This window comes from Penicillium cinerascens (assembly GCF_028974065.1).
Source record: "Penicillium cinerascens strain IBT 15544 chromosome Unknown scaffold_4_segment0_segment0, whole genome shotgun sequence".
Classification (NCBI taxonomy): domain Eukaryota; kingdom Fungi; phylum Ascomycota; class Eurotiomycetes; order Eurotiales; family Aspergillaceae; genus Penicillium; species Penicillium cinerascens.
The window spans coordinates 1363020-1376918 of record NW_026695297.1 but is presented as its reverse complement, the minus strand read 5'-3'; the positions used below and the strand labels follow the sequence as shown (position 1 = coordinate 1376918).

At 51.9% G+C, this 13899-nt stretch overlaps 6 protein-coding genes across 6 annotated transcripts; 4 read left to right on the top strand and 2 right to left on the bottom strand.

Annotated features, from left to right (window-relative positions):
• Positions 1 to 62: 62 nt before the first annotated feature.
• N7498_008491 (transcriptional repressor TCF25 family protein) lies at positions 63 to 2273 on the top strand (the record flags this gene model as incomplete). Its single annotated transcript, XM_058455553.1, has 1 exon — positions 63 to 2273. One exon carries the CDS (start codon positions 63 to 65, stop codon positions 2271 to 2273), a length of 2211 nt encoding a protein of 736 aa, XP_058305541.1.
• Positions 2274 to 2714: 441 nt separating this feature from the next.
• On the bottom strand, positions 2715 to 3884 carry N7498_008490 (Homoserine dehydrogenase; the record flags this gene model as incomplete). Its single annotated transcript, XM_058455552.1, has 3 exons — positions 2715 to 2791; positions 2815 to 3789; positions 3854 to 3884. 3 exons carry the CDS (start codon positions 3882 to 3884, stop codon positions 2715 to 2717), a joined length of 1083 nt encoding a protein of 360 aa, XP_058305540.1.
• A 1104-nt stretch (positions 3885 to 4988) lies between these two features.
• On the top strand, positions 4989 to 6271 carry N7498_008489 (PQ-loop repeat-containing protein; the record flags this gene model as incomplete). The annotated part of the gene is made up of 5 exons (XM_058455551.1): positions 4989 to 5118; positions 5248 to 5846; positions 5900 to 5949; positions 6002 to 6060; positions 6122 to 6271. The coding sequence occupies exons 1-5, from the start codon at positions 4999 to 5001 to the stop codon at positions 6269 to 6271; spliced, it is 978 nt and encodes a 325-aa protein (XP_058305539.1). The 5' UTR covers positions 4989 to 4998.
• An 803-nt stretch (positions 6272 to 7074) lies between these two features.
• On the bottom strand, positions 7075 to 7739 carry rpp1 (ribosomal protein P1; the record flags this gene model as incomplete). The annotated part of the gene is made up of 4 exons (XM_058455550.1): positions 7075 to 7121; positions 7178 to 7310; positions 7424 to 7501; positions 7671 to 7739. The coding sequence occupies 4 exons, from the start codon at positions 7737 to 7739 to the stop codon at positions 7075 to 7077; spliced, it is 327 nt and encodes a 108-aa protein (XP_058305538.1).
• A 397-nt stretch (positions 7740 to 8136) lies between these two features.
• On the top strand, positions 8137 to 9853 carry N7498_008487 (uncharacterized protein; the record flags this gene model as incomplete). The annotated part of the gene is made up of 8 exons (XM_058455549.1): positions 8137 to 8356; positions 8420 to 8501; positions 8556 to 8580; positions 8635 to 8913; positions 8976 to 9142; positions 9193 to 9406; positions 9463 to 9648; positions 9698 to 9853. 8 exons carry the CDS (start codon positions 8137 to 8139, stop codon positions 9851 to 9853), a joined length of 1329 nt encoding a protein of 442 aa, XP_058305537.1.
• Positions 9854 to 11273: 1420 nt separating this feature from the next.
• N7498_008486 (aconitate hydratase ACO2) lies at positions 11274 to 13721 on the top strand (the record flags this gene model as incomplete). Its single annotated transcript, XM_058455548.1, has 2 exons — positions 11274 to 11318; positions 11370 to 13721. 2 exons carry the CDS (start codon positions 11274 to 11276, stop codon positions 13719 to 13721), a joined length of 2397 nt encoding a protein of 798 aa, XP_058305536.1.
• Positions 13722 to 13899: the final 178 nt, after the last annotated feature.

Sequence of the window (13899 nt, the reverse complement as noted above, 5' to 3'; positions counted from 1 at the left end):
TTCGAGATTCTTTTCTTTTGTCCGATCCAACTTCACAGTCGCCGTTGGGGTGAGACCTCGAGATGTCTTCGCGTGCGATTCGAAAGCTGCAAAAGCTGCGCGAACAGCAGCAGCTGGAACCAGAGGAGCACGATGCGTCAAGCGAAGATGAGGCCCCACGCCCCGCCAAACCGAAGTTCAATGCTTTCGATCTTCTCAATGCCGGCGATGACGATGACGACAAGTCAGAGGAGGAGACTCCAGAGCCTGTAACGCAAGCTCCGCAGCCTGAAACCGAACCCGAACCCGAACCCACAAGGCCGAAGACCGCCAGCAAGAAGAAGAAAAAGAAGAACAAAAAGGCCAAAGCTGCCGCGACGACCGAACAAGCACTCAAGCCATCTAAGGATGCAGAGCTGGACGAAATTGATCGAGCTCTAAAGGACCTGGCCACGGATGGTCAACCCTCAGCCGGCGCTGATCTGTCAGCGAACACCCAATCCAATCGAGATGACTCGTTCCCAAAAACCACCGACGAGTTACTCTCCGTGGAACCGAAGTTCCTTAATGCGACGAACGAAATGCGCCGGTTATTTGGAAATGTGGTCCTGGAAAACTTCGACCAGCCAGCGGAAGGCTCGGGTCGCAGGCGGGATCGCAATCGAGAAACAGTCGACCTTGGTCAAGCTTTGATAGGAAGGTACAGCCCGGCCAGCAGAGGCCAGAGTCTCGCGGGTGTTACATTGCGTCGAAATGTTCTCATGCAAGGAAAGGACGAGTGGCCGCGCGCTCCAAGTGGAGGCCTGGGCATGGAGATTGTCGAGAAGTATCCTTTGGGCGACATCCTCTACCGGATCGTGCATAATGCGGCCTACCAGGATGTACAAAGACAGTTCGAGCTTTGTGTCGAGTCGATGGATCCACAGCGGTTGATTCATCACCTCCAGTATAATCCCTACCATATCTCTACTCTTCTTCAGGTCTCCGAGATCGCGAAGCATCAAGGCGATCATGCGGTCTCTGCCGACCTTCTGGAGAGAGCGCTCTTCAACATTGGGCGCTCCGCCCACTCCTCGTTCAACAACAAACTCAAGGAAGGCCAGGCCAGGCTCGACTTTTTGCACACGGAGAACCGAGAACTGTGGCTTGTTGGCTGGAGGTATATTGCCAACCTGGGCATGAAGGGGACATGGAGAACTGCTTACGAATGGGCCAAGCTTCTTCTCAGCTTGAATGACTCCGATCCTTACTGTATCAAACTGCTAATAGACCATCTGGCTCTGCGCGGTCGAGAGTATGCGCAGTTCGTGGATCTATGCACCCAGACACGTTTCAGTCGTGACTGGGCTGATCTCCCCAATATCCAGTGCTCGCTGGTGATGGCTTATCTGCGGCTGAACAAGCCTCACGAATGCCGTCAGCAACTCCGCCTCGCCATGTCTCGTTATCCATGGATGTTCAACAGGCTGGCGCAGGAATTGGATCTTTCACATATCCCTAAGCAGATTTGGGGCAAGATGCCACCGACCGGGTCTCATGAGCTCCTAACTGAGCTCTACATTGCCCGTGCAAAAGACCTATGGAATACACCCGAAGCCGTGGCTCTTATCATGGAAGTTGCCGATACTCTTTCTGGAGAAGAGCCCATCGAACCACCAGAGATCACTCTGGATATTGCTCGTCATGTTGTGCTGTCTGATATCCCCAAAGTAACAACACACCTTCCAAACCACTTTGTGTCGGGCCGAATGTCTTCTTCGGATCCCCTTCCCCCTTACGAGTCCGAAGCCTTCCGTCAGCAATCCGACCCAACCCCAGCCTACCTCTCACGGATCCCCGAAGGTGGTCGACCGCAATGGCTCCGTGATCTTTTGGACCAGATTAACGACGGAGCCATTCACTTCCCCCGCTTCCAAGGAGGCGACGAAGAAGAAGAAGAAGGCGGCGATGCTGCGCAGGATGCAGCCACGGATACTCGTGCAGGTGGCCGGGCCCGCGCATTAGCTGGTGATCAGCAAGTTCTCGAGCAATGGCTCTTACAAGATGGATTGGAATCTTTGCAAATGTTCCTGCATCAGCACGGTGTCGATCGAGGCAATTGGGGAGATGTGGTGGACTATGCTCCGCTAACGGATTTTCTGGAGGCTCTCGATGAAATCCAGCCTGACGATTCTCGTCAGCGGTTGATGCATGGACCTATTCAAGATGTCATTGGTGAATTTGCGGTCAGCATGCTGGAAGATGAGTTGGACATGATGGAAGAAGAGGAACTGTCTGATAATAACGATGCATAGCCAGTGTGGAGCTAAACGCTCGACACTGAATAAAGTACAAAAGAAACTCAGGATTGTTGACCTCCAAACAGGTTGTCTAAATACTCAGAGGCCTTGTAAAATCCAAATCAGCCGATTTGTCGCATGGCCTTGGTATATGTCTTAGTTCCAGGAGATGGCTTTCCCAAGAATCCAGGCGCCCGGTTCTTACTCACTTACTATTCGTTTGCAAGTAGCGATCTGCTTTTGGGCTCTGGAGCTTTGGGAAACAATAGGGCTTGCATAACGGCGAAGGGGGTTGATGTTAGATTAACACTTTATTGGCATGATAGAGTTATCTACGCATGTGGAAGTTGTCCACTAGTTCTATATACCTTTTTTCTTTGTTCTAGCCTGACCTTGCTTGCGGGCCGTATATACAACAATCAAAGAACCTTGAGTTCTACCACTCCGTGGTCCCATCTAGCCCAATCGCTGAATCACCTTGAGAAGATCAGCCATCAAACCCATTGCCGTGATCTCGCCTCCACCTCCACCCCCTGCAAAATCAAAGGGGAGGTACTATATCGCTTAGTGCGTATGCTGACGATCTGGCTGCCCTTGAGATTTGCAATGGGGCTGTTTTTCTCCACATGCTGTAAGCCAACCTTGATGGTCTTCGTAGGTACATCAATACTGCCAATATATCTCACAACTTTACCCTCTTGGCGAGCAGCATCTTTAATCATATCCATTCTAGCATCATAAGCGGGCAATTGGCTCATGAACTGGGTAATTCCTTCCGGTGAGGACGGCAACGACGCCAGTTCGGTGGGTATAAGTGACTCGACCGGATATGAATCCGGACGAGCAATCTCAAGACCGACAACCCGGGCGAGAATTGTCAGCTTTCGAGCAAAATCAAGACCGTTTAGATCATCTCGTGGGTCGGGTTCCGTTTCACCCGCGCCTCTGGCGTGAGCGACAAGAGAGCTCCATGGCACGTTGGACGTGCCAGATGCAGGCATGAACTCGTCAAATAGAAGTGAGAGTGTCCCAGAAAGTACACCTTCAATTTGAGTGATCTCATCCCCCGTTGCTATCAGGTCCCTCAACGTTGATAGCACTGGAAGGGTGCCGCCCACCGTACACTGATGGTGTACATATGCATTTCCCTTGGTTGCGGAGGCGAAAATATCATTCCATAGTGAGAGTTCAGACGAGAACCCCTTTTTATTTGCCGTCACCACTGACACACCCTGCTTGAGGAAGATAGGATATGCCTGCGCAAGAGCAAGGTCGGACGTATTATCCACGAGAATTGCACGACCCGGAACACTCCCAAGATATGTTGCGATCTCTTCTGGTAAAAGAGCATTTGGTTTAATTAATGATGGCGTTGCCACAGCCTTTGACCAACTAGTGGCGGGAATGCAAGGCGAGTATGCCGGCGTTGGAGCGAGCAATGACTGCGATGAGCGGGCCAGCAGAACGATCTGTGGTGCATTTGGCAGTCGTCCGAGTTGTTCGAGGAAGGCATTTCCGACGCCGCCAACACCTTTCTATTGTAAGTAATCATTCAGAGAGTCTGCGTAATGGGTTAAAAATGGGAAGTGTCATACCGACAACGCCGAGATAGACGGGGCTGGCCATGAGAGTTTTAGGTCGTTAAAATGGGAAAGTCGAGTCATTTAGCAGTTCGGGATGCAGCCCCGCTCTGCTGACCGGCTACGAGCTATCTCATCTATGGGATGTAACAATCATTGAAAGCAAGACCGATTATCTCGGATCATAATTTCAATACAATTCATTTGACTCTGTAGGTAGTTGCAAAGCAATCTGCATTCGAACTAGAGAAAGAAAGGCCGTAAATCTCTCAGACATTGCAGCTAGCCTGCGGCTGGGTTACGAAAGCTCTTGCAACCCTAGCCAAGAAGTAGGTTGTCATTATTTTCGTATAGGCACCTGTCGATCCATTTGGCTGAAACTAAACCAATACACTGGTTCCTTCAACATTTTGTCTTTTCCGAATGTCCGAGTGTGTATATCTTCCTCATTTCCAACGATTTGTGTAAGTTCTGAGCTTCCAAAATATTCAATCAAAATGACATTGGTATAGTTAATAAGTTCAACTTGTAAACGACGATAAACGAGAGAAACTACCTCGGGATATTGTTGGCTTGCTCCTCACCGATCATCTACGAAATTAATACTCGAAACGGACGCAATTCCGAGACTTTCAGGTGGAATGCTGCGTGTGACCATACTGTCGGCGTAGCAGCTGTTCAGTCTGCCAGAGCAAACTGGCTACTGCTTGTTTTTTTTACTCCACCGGCACAGTAGCTGTTTTCTTTTCCAAACTCTTCGTAGTCTGCTTGACTATCAAAGCAGTATACGAGCCCTATTTTGAATTGATTCTTTTTTAAATAGTACAATAGACATACCTAGCTAGGCACATGGCGCCTGTCATGTGCAGCACGTCCGTGCACCTGCATCATTGACAGGCTGAGTCATCCAATCGTGTTTCACGATCGCTCGCGCGCTGCTGCAAGTGTCCGAAAGTAGCTCTTTCTTATCTAAAATCCTGCAGTTTTCACTCGCGGTCGCATCTCAGGACTCTATATGACCCCTGTCCTGCTCGCTTGTCTGCTGGAGTTGCCCCGGGACTCATCCGCATCGATTGTGTCATAGCCTCATCTTCCCCGTCGCAATTTTTCTCAGCTCCACCTGTCTCCAGCACCACACGAAAAAATCCCCGCGATAGACCATGACTCTATCACAGACTCTTAGCAGCATGGGCTCGGATGGGACGGTGCCTCTGACGCCTCGCGAGGCTGCGTCGGGCCTGCTTGGTTCAGTGTCTATGACTTGCTGGATTTTCCTCTTGGTATGCCTTATCGCCCCTCTCTTCGGTCTGCTATGAGAGGTTTTCGCGTTTGAAGCTTCAACGCGCATTCCCAAGACGGGGAAGAAAGACCCTAGCGAAAAGAAAATATCTAACCAATCTCGAATATAGGTTCCCCAGCTTATCGAAAACTACCGCATCGGCAACGCCGAGGCAATCTCTCTCCTCTTCATCTTCGTCTGGTTCGTCGGTGACATAGCGAACCTGGCGGGCGGCCTACTAGCAGAGCTAGTCCCCGTCATCCTCGCCATCGCAGTCTATTTCTGTATCGCAGACGGCGTCCTGATCTTCCAATGCCTGTACTACAAGGCGCGTAACCGGCGCTCGGAGTATCACCGTCGGCGGCGCTCGTCTACCGAAACAGCAGATCCGACTACCCCGCTACTTGGTCGGCGATTCAGCGACTCTGTTCCACAGCAGTCCCGGCGGAGGTCCTCCGGCTCGTTGCGCGGCTATCAGGGTGCGGGTCGGCGCGATAGCCAGCCTGAGGATTCGCTTGCGAAGATTGTGGAGGAGAACGAGTACGGGCGCAAGGCGTGGGTCAAGAACTTTATTAGTGTGCTTGGCATCTTCGTTATCGGTATGGCTGGGTGGGCTATGGCCTGGCAGACTGGAATGTGGGCGCCGGCGCCGCAGGAAACTCACAATAATGTTGGTGTGGCTACCGGTGGGCAGATTCTGGGTTATTTCAGTGCAGTCTGCTATCTTGGGTGAGTATTGGTGTAGATGACTGGTCAATGGATGATACTGACTTTTGCGACAGAGCGAGACTGCCTCAGATCTATAAGAACTATTCCGACAAGTCCTGCGAAGGTACGTGAGGTCTTCACTGTGATACCGTTCCAATATTAACCCTCAACTCTAGGATTGTCACTCCTCTTCTTCATCCTGTCTCTTCTGGGCAACCTTACGTACGGTGCAGGCGTATGTCTTCTCCAAACCATGGTCGTGTAAAACGAAATTAATTAGCTAACAACTGCTACAGATCCTGTTCCACTCCACAGAGCGGGAGTACGTCGTGACCAACCTTCCCTGGCTGATCGGGTCCTTGGGGACCATGGTTGAGGATGTTGTCATCTTCATCCAATTCCGCATCTACGCCGTGGAAGAGGCTCCTCTCTTGGCAGTGTCATGATTGCTTTGCGCATTCTTATATGCAGTTGCACTTATATTTGTACATACATAGCTGCTATAATTTGGAGGATTTTGCCTGTGAAATCGCTTGTATGGAGTCAGTGGACCAAATATTGGGCTTTGGGGCAGGCAAGCATGGCGTTGGGTTTTAGCAAATGAAATGTGACGTGTATATCATTCGCGGGCTGAATGTAATCGACTTGTTGCTCGTGAGTTACAGCCTTGGAGCCAATGTAGGACTAAGCCGCGAGGTTGTATGGGACGAGAACCGAATATCACCTACGCGACGCACTACTTGAGAACTACGAGAATACCCAGAACCAGAACCAGACAAGATTCCTTGATTCGTGATCGCATGGCAGACATGGCATCAGGACTGGGCACAAGTTGGCCCATCCGGCAGAGAAGAGAAAACAACAGCATACAACTACCCTCCAGACCGGACGCAAGCCGCGGTCATGGACAAATCATAAAGGTGTGCCAAACGTCTGTCTTCAATTCCCCTAATATCCTGGAAGCAACAAAAGTTTCGGAATCGCAACGGCATCCGATCGTACCCACCTCCGTCATGAAATGATGCGGAAGCAGATCGAGCACCCAGTCTCCAAATGAATGTCCTTGTCCGTTTGAAACTTTTGCTATTTTCTTTTTTTTTCTGCCCCGTGATCTAGGTCTTCGTAGAAGGGGTCGTGGAGTATCGAGTACAAGAGAGAATCGTCGAGGGAGCCATCAGGCGGATGCGGGATAAGAGGCGAGGGAAAGAGCAAAAGGGAAACGACTTTATATTCGGAGCGGTTAAAACGCTTAGTCGAACAGACCGAAGCCCATGTCCTCGTCGGACTCCTCCTTCTCTGTGTGGGAATTAGTATCGATGTTTTGCAGGTCAAGACTGATCTGAGAAACTTACCCTCCTCCTTCTCCTCGGCGGCAGCCTCGGCGGGGGCAGCAGCACCACCGGCAGCGGCGGGGCCAGCAGCGGCGGCGGGACCGGCGGAGCCAACGTTGGTCAGGAGGTCCTTGATGTCCTTGCCCTCAAGAGCCTGCAAAATCAAAATCGTAAGTCACTGGACTTGAAGAATGTGTCGCGCTTCGGAGTTCGAGCATCGCAGAGAAGCGATTAAAAAGGGCGACGGTGCGGGTTCCAAATATTTACCTTGGCGAAGATGGTGGCCCAGATGGGCTCAACCTCCTCAACCTTGGCGGCAGAGATGAGGGTCTGGATCTTGTCGGCCTGGAGAAGAAAGTTGAGGTCAGCTATTGTCGAGCTTGATGCTTGAGAGGCTGAATCCAGTTTCTCGATTGATGTCCTTCGCAATCCAAGTTCCCGGCAGGAAAAACTTCATTTTCGCGAATCTTCAATCCCTCGATGAATTCAACCTCGTGGAAAAGAGCAAACGTACGGAGACCTCAAGGCCGTCATCAGCCAGGATGAGGGCGGCGTAAGAGCAGGCGAGCTCGGCGGTAGACATTTTGTCGACGGGTGGTGTTGACCGGACTGGGTGTCTTGAAGGTGAAGAGTGGATGGGGAGAGAAGAGAAGAAGTGTATCACGAAGGCCTATCCGAACATGGCAACCGCGCGGCGTGTGTGGGAAAAAGCCCTCGCTTAGGGCTTGGCCCGAAGTGGCTTAGTGCAGACCCTCTCCCGTGACTTCAACCCTAGTCCCGTTCCGGTCGTGTATGACTAATCTCGGAGTAATCAGTCCGTATCGAGCGATATCAATCGGTCCGGAACTGACATCACAACCGTGTGGGGTTCAAGCACTTTATCGCAGTCTCCTGAGTGTGCCAAAGTCTTCTTTTTTCTTCTGACCTATCTGATCTGTATCAAATCAAATCACTATCCCGACAACCTCCGCGCTCCGGCCATGGAGTCCCCCGCTGTCCCGGTTCCGCTAGATCCGCGGGAGCAACCCATCCTCGAATGCCTGCTCCGAACCCGTGATGCCCTCTTGCTTTTGAAACAAGACAAGTCTTCTTATATCAAGTCACGCGATGTTCTTCCGCTCTACGAAGAGGTGATTGGAGAGGTGGAGAAGCTCAATGCGGCCCGCAAAGAAAAGGAGCGCCGCTCGATACATAATCGCTGTGAGTACCGGGGTGCACTGTGCATGATCGATGGAGGCATAACTAACCCGCGATCGCTTACAGTGGACTACGTTCTCGATGACTGCTTTCAGTTGATCTCGCTGCTCTTCTTAACTGTGGGTAGGAACAATGAAGCTCCGGCAGTGTAAGTCGTTCGCTACCCCGCGGGTTCTCTTTATTTGTACTAACGTTGGCGCAGCTATTCTCTGGCAACTACTATTCAGGTATTCCTTTGAAAGAAACCAACTCCTCGATCAAATTCTGACTATCTGCTCTAGCGCCTGCTCGACCACCTCGAAGAAGCTGGATTTTACAGCGCCAAAGACTTGAATTCCATTACCAAAACACTTGAGAACCTGCACGAAACCCTCGATCGAGGACGCAACAACTACTCTCCGGCTCTTCTCACGCTTCTTGAAAGCCGTTTGGAAGAGTGTCAGATCTCCTTAGGGAGACTGCAGAAAGGACTTGCGACGCTGGCCCCCGGGTTGGCGCAAACACATGAAACGCTGGTTTCTATTTTGCGGTCCACGTCTGCTGTTAATACTCGCTCAAAGGTGCGCATTCGTTTCTGCAAGAAGTGGTCACTCGGAAAAATTAACCGTATGTGTCTTGTTAGTTCTCGCCGACGGAAGTGAGCAACCTTCAGGAGCAGTTGAGGAAGATCGAAAAGACCCAGAAAGATGGCAATTTTGTGGACGCGGACGGCAACATTTATGCTGGTCAAGATGAAATCAAGTCTTTGATGCACCGGTGCTGGCGATGGACTGAAATTGTCCTGGAGCGGTATGTCTTGCTCTTTGTCTGCGTACTATCAATTCCTAACTTGAACTCAGAGAGGGCAAAATCAACGAAAGGTTCCAGGAGCAATATGATCGGCTGCTTGAGATTCGCAACCAGTTGGACCGACTTTCTGTGACACAAGCCTGGTCGCTACGAGAGACGGATCTGTTCGGTTACCAGCGGAAACTCGACCGAATCGATGAGGCGCGGGTTAATGGAAACTTTGTCGACGCTGAGGGTCAACCAGCTGATCTTCATGCCCAACGGGTACCCGCCTTTATCAATCCTCAATTACAGCCTTATGCTAACTTCCCTTTCCCCAGACATTGTTGTACCTGATTCGACGCAGTTATGCTTACATCTATGCCCTCCTCATCTCATCTGAGCCTGTGTCGGAAGCTTTGCTGCCGGTCTATAACCAGCTGCAGACCCTCCGCCGGTGTCTGATTGAAGTTAAGGAGTCCGGTGGTGTATCGAATTCCCGTGAACTCTATCCCTACAGCATGAAGGTACGAATCCCTTCTCAGATCTTCCTTCGTCATTTACTGACCAACGCAGCTCAACTCAATCGATAACATGCGCGTCGACGGCAAGTTCTACGTCGGTCCGGATATTCCTGAAGGCCAAGGAAGTGTCAATTCTCTGCTAGCCGAATGCTACGACCTCGTCTGGGAGTTGCGAGCCGCGGTGGTAGACGAAGAACCACAGTCTTAACCCGTTTTCAGTAGACATGCTTTTTTTCTCTTTGATATGTGTTAATCTTACCTATCTCAACCAAGGACTGGCCATCAAGCCACTGCCCTTGACGGATCCGTGGGTGTATGGTATGAGCTATCTAATGATTGTTTCATGTCCTGAACTTGATGACATGAGAGGCGTTTGATCCGGGGCCGATATGCCCACTGGCATGAAATGGAGGGATAGCCCCCGGTAGTTTGAATATTGAATCTATTCCACTATGAAATCACTTCACCCTTCAACCGATCTTCGCGGGTAGTAATTTACATCTCCAATCCGCCCTGTTTATTCATAATGGACGAAATCCACGAGTCTTCTCGTTTTTTGCTTATTGGGCATCTTCCCGGTAGCATCACCCAGCCACGCAAGATGGGATCCCGGCGACTGCTTATACTTGGCATAAGAAACCCGCATCACGTCTCCCTTTGTGGTCACTTGATGCGCGTCAGCCTCAAAGGACCTATACCCTGCTAGAGACTGGATGAGCTGCTCATAACATCCACCAGCCATCGAGTTATAGTGACAATCAGACTCCTTATTGATGAGGCGAGCGCCGTGTAAGTTCATAAACTTTGTGATCCAAGCCTTGAGTCCTCAATTTTAAAGACCCATGAGATAGGCTGATTTATTCTATTCTTCTTTCCTTTGGCTCGCGAGGTTTCCAACTTCCGGCACGCGCTGGATTGTCTTTCACTCGCAATTTTCGATTATTAATTTGTCGGTGAGACAAGGTAGAGGCCAGTACATTTATAATAAACCCGAGGGTCATAGCTTTTTGATAGAACATCCCACATGGCAGTTGAAGGGGGCATCTTCACGCCTAATGGAATTAACCTGATGGGTGCTGCTGCTTTGTAGCAGTTACGGTACTTTTGAAGAAATGGCTTTATCGATGGACTCGGAAGGTTAGGTTTCTGTCTTCGTAACCACTGTGATCCCTCATAACGGTGGAGAGACATTCAGCATGTGGTTCTGTTGCAGGTTTAAAGTATATCTAGAAAATGTAGCCATTGGGAAACTTTGAGTATTTCATCTATGGATTATTTGATGTTCAATGACCTGTTTTATTGAGTACTAGTGCCGTAGAATAGAGTAGTTTCGTGATCCACCACGTAGAGTGCTGTCCATACCATCGTGACAGCATGAATCTTAAATTCAAATAGACACACGCCAATGCACTGTTGACAATATGGAGGTAGTGCAAGAATTAAGGTCATTCAGACAAAGTCCGATGCTGCATGATTAGCAACAATCGCCTCCCAGTGAAAATCCCGGTATCGGCGCTGCGGCGCGCCAATCACAGCGCATGCAAATAACGAATTCCGGCCGCCCAAGAAAAAGCCCTGGAATCCCGACTCTGACTCTTTTCCCCAGTTTCCACCCTCCACATTTGAAGATGGTGAGCCAGCTAGTATGGCAGCGGGCCGTTGCCTCGCGCAGAGTAAGTTACAATCTTTTCAGCAGTAATTGGCCCCAAGACTGACCTTAACAGCTGGCCGGACGCCTGTCTCCACAACGACTCACTCGTGGTTTGGCCACCGAGGCCGCCTCCTCGCGTATGCCGCCCTATCCCAAGATTGTCCGCAACCTCGAGCAGGTCCGCAAAGTCCTGGGCTCCGAGCGCGCTCTCACCCTGGCTGAGAAGATTCTCTATGCCCACTTGGACAACCCCGAGGAGTCCCTCCTCACCGGCACCAACAATGGTCGCGATATCCGGGGTCAGGCCAACCTGAAGCTGAAGCCTGATCGTGTGGCCATGCAGGATGCCTCAGCGCAGATGGCTCTTTTGCAGTTCATGTCCTGCGGTCTGCCCTCGACCGCCGTCCCCGCCAGTATCCACTGCGACCACATGATTGTTGGTGAGCGTGGTGCCGATACCGATCTGCCAGCTTCCATTAAGGGTAACAGCGAGGTGTTTGACTTCCTGGAGAGTGCTGCCAAGCGGTACGGTATTGAGTTCTGGCCCCCGGGTGCTGGTATCATCCATCAGAGCGTTCTGGAGAACTACGCCGCTCCCGGTCTGATGATGCTGGGTACCGACAGCCACACCCCTAACGGTGGTGGTTTGGGTGCTATTGCTATCGGTGTCGGCGGTGCCGATGCTGTCGATGCGCTGGTCGATGCTCCGTGGGAGTTGAAGGCTCCCAAGGTCCTGGGTGTTCGTCTTGAGGGCCGTCTCAGCGGCTGGGCTTCGCCTAAGGACATTATCCTGCACTTGGCGGGCAAGCTGACTGTCCGCGGTGGAACTGGCTTTGTTATTGAGTACCACGGCCCTGGTGTCGAGACTCTCAGCTGTACTGGTATGGCCACTTGCTGTAACATGGGTGCTGAGGTTGGTGCCACCACCTCGCTCTTCCCCTTCTCGCCCAGCATGATTCCCTATCTGGAGGCTACTCACCGTGGCCACGTCGCCCAGGCCGCTGCTGAGATTGCTGCTTCCGGCCCCGGTAACCTGCTGCGAGCCGACACCAAGGCTGAGTACGATCAATTGATCACCATCAACCTGTCGGAGCTGGAGCCGCACATTAACGGTCCCTTCACTCCTGACTTCTCGGTTCCCCTGTCCAAGTTCGCCGATACTGTGCGCGAGAAGCAATGGCCCGAGACTTTCGGGGCTGGCCTTATTGGTAGCTGCACCAACTCCTCGTACGAGGACATGACCCGTGCTGAGCACCTGGTCAAGCAGGCCTCGGCCGCCGGTCTCAAGCCGAAAGCCGACTTCTTTATCACTCCTGGCAGTGAGCAGATCCGTGCCACCCTCGACCGTGACCAGACTCTGAACTCCTTCTCCGAGGCTGGCGGCATCGTTCTGGCTAACGCCTGTGGTCCCTGCATTGGCCAGTGGAACCGTACCGACGAAGTCAAGAAGGGCGAGGACAACGCTATCTTCACCTCGTACAACCGCAACTTCCCTGGTCGTAACGATGGCAACCGTCGCACTATGAACTTCCTGGCTTCTCCCGAGCTTGTCACCGCGCTCGCCTACTCCGGCAGCACTACCTTCAACCCCATGACCGACTCTCTGACCACCCCGAGCGGCGAGACCTTCAAGTTCCAGCCTCCTCAGGGTTCGAACCTGCCCGGTGCCGGTTTCGAGGAGGGCAACCCCGAGTTCTTGCCAACCGCCGCCGTGCCCAATCCTAACGTTGATGTGATCGTGTCCCCGACCTCGGAACGCCTGGCTCTGTTGGAGCCCTTCGCCCCCTTCCCCAAGGGTGACCTGTCCGGCCTTCAAGTTCTGTACAAGGTCAAGGGCCAGTGCACCACCGATACCATCTCGGCCGCCGGTCCCTGGCTCAAGTACAAGGGTCACCTGCCCAACATTTCCGCCAACACTCTGATCGGTGCCGTCAACGCTGCCACCGGCGAGACCAACGTCGCCTACGACGAAGCCGGAAACAAGCACGGCATCCCCGAGCTGGCCGAGCAGTGGAAGCAGCGCGGTATCGAGTGGCTCGTCGTCGCCGAGGACAACTACGGTGAGGGCTCTGCCCGTGAGCACGCCGCCCTGCAGCCCCGTTATCTCGGTGGCCGCGTCATTGTCTCCAAGAGCTTCGCTCGTATCCACGAGACCAACCTGAAGAAGCAGGGTGTCGTTCCTCTGACCTTCGCCAACCGTGAGGACTACGACCGCATCGATGCCTGTGACAAGGTCGACACCGTCGGCCTCTATGATACCCTGCAGGCAGGTGGTAAGGGCGAGATCCAGCTGCGTGTCACCAAGCGTGAGACCGGCGAGTCCTTCATGGTTCCCGTGAACCATACTCTCAGCAAGGACCAGAGTGCGTTCATCCTTGCGGGCAGTGCTCTGAACCTGCTGGCCAATAAGGCCAACGCCCAATAAACAAGTGTATCTTGAACTTTCTTGACCAAAAGTCGTTTCGCTTGGAGTTGTTAAAACGGGGTGAGGGGTGCATATTTACTATACTATAGCACAACTGTTTCCGAACATGTATTGGAAACTTAGATTTCTGTCGTTTCTGCGGGCTAGATGATATCCAATGTGACCTGTATTCTATGTT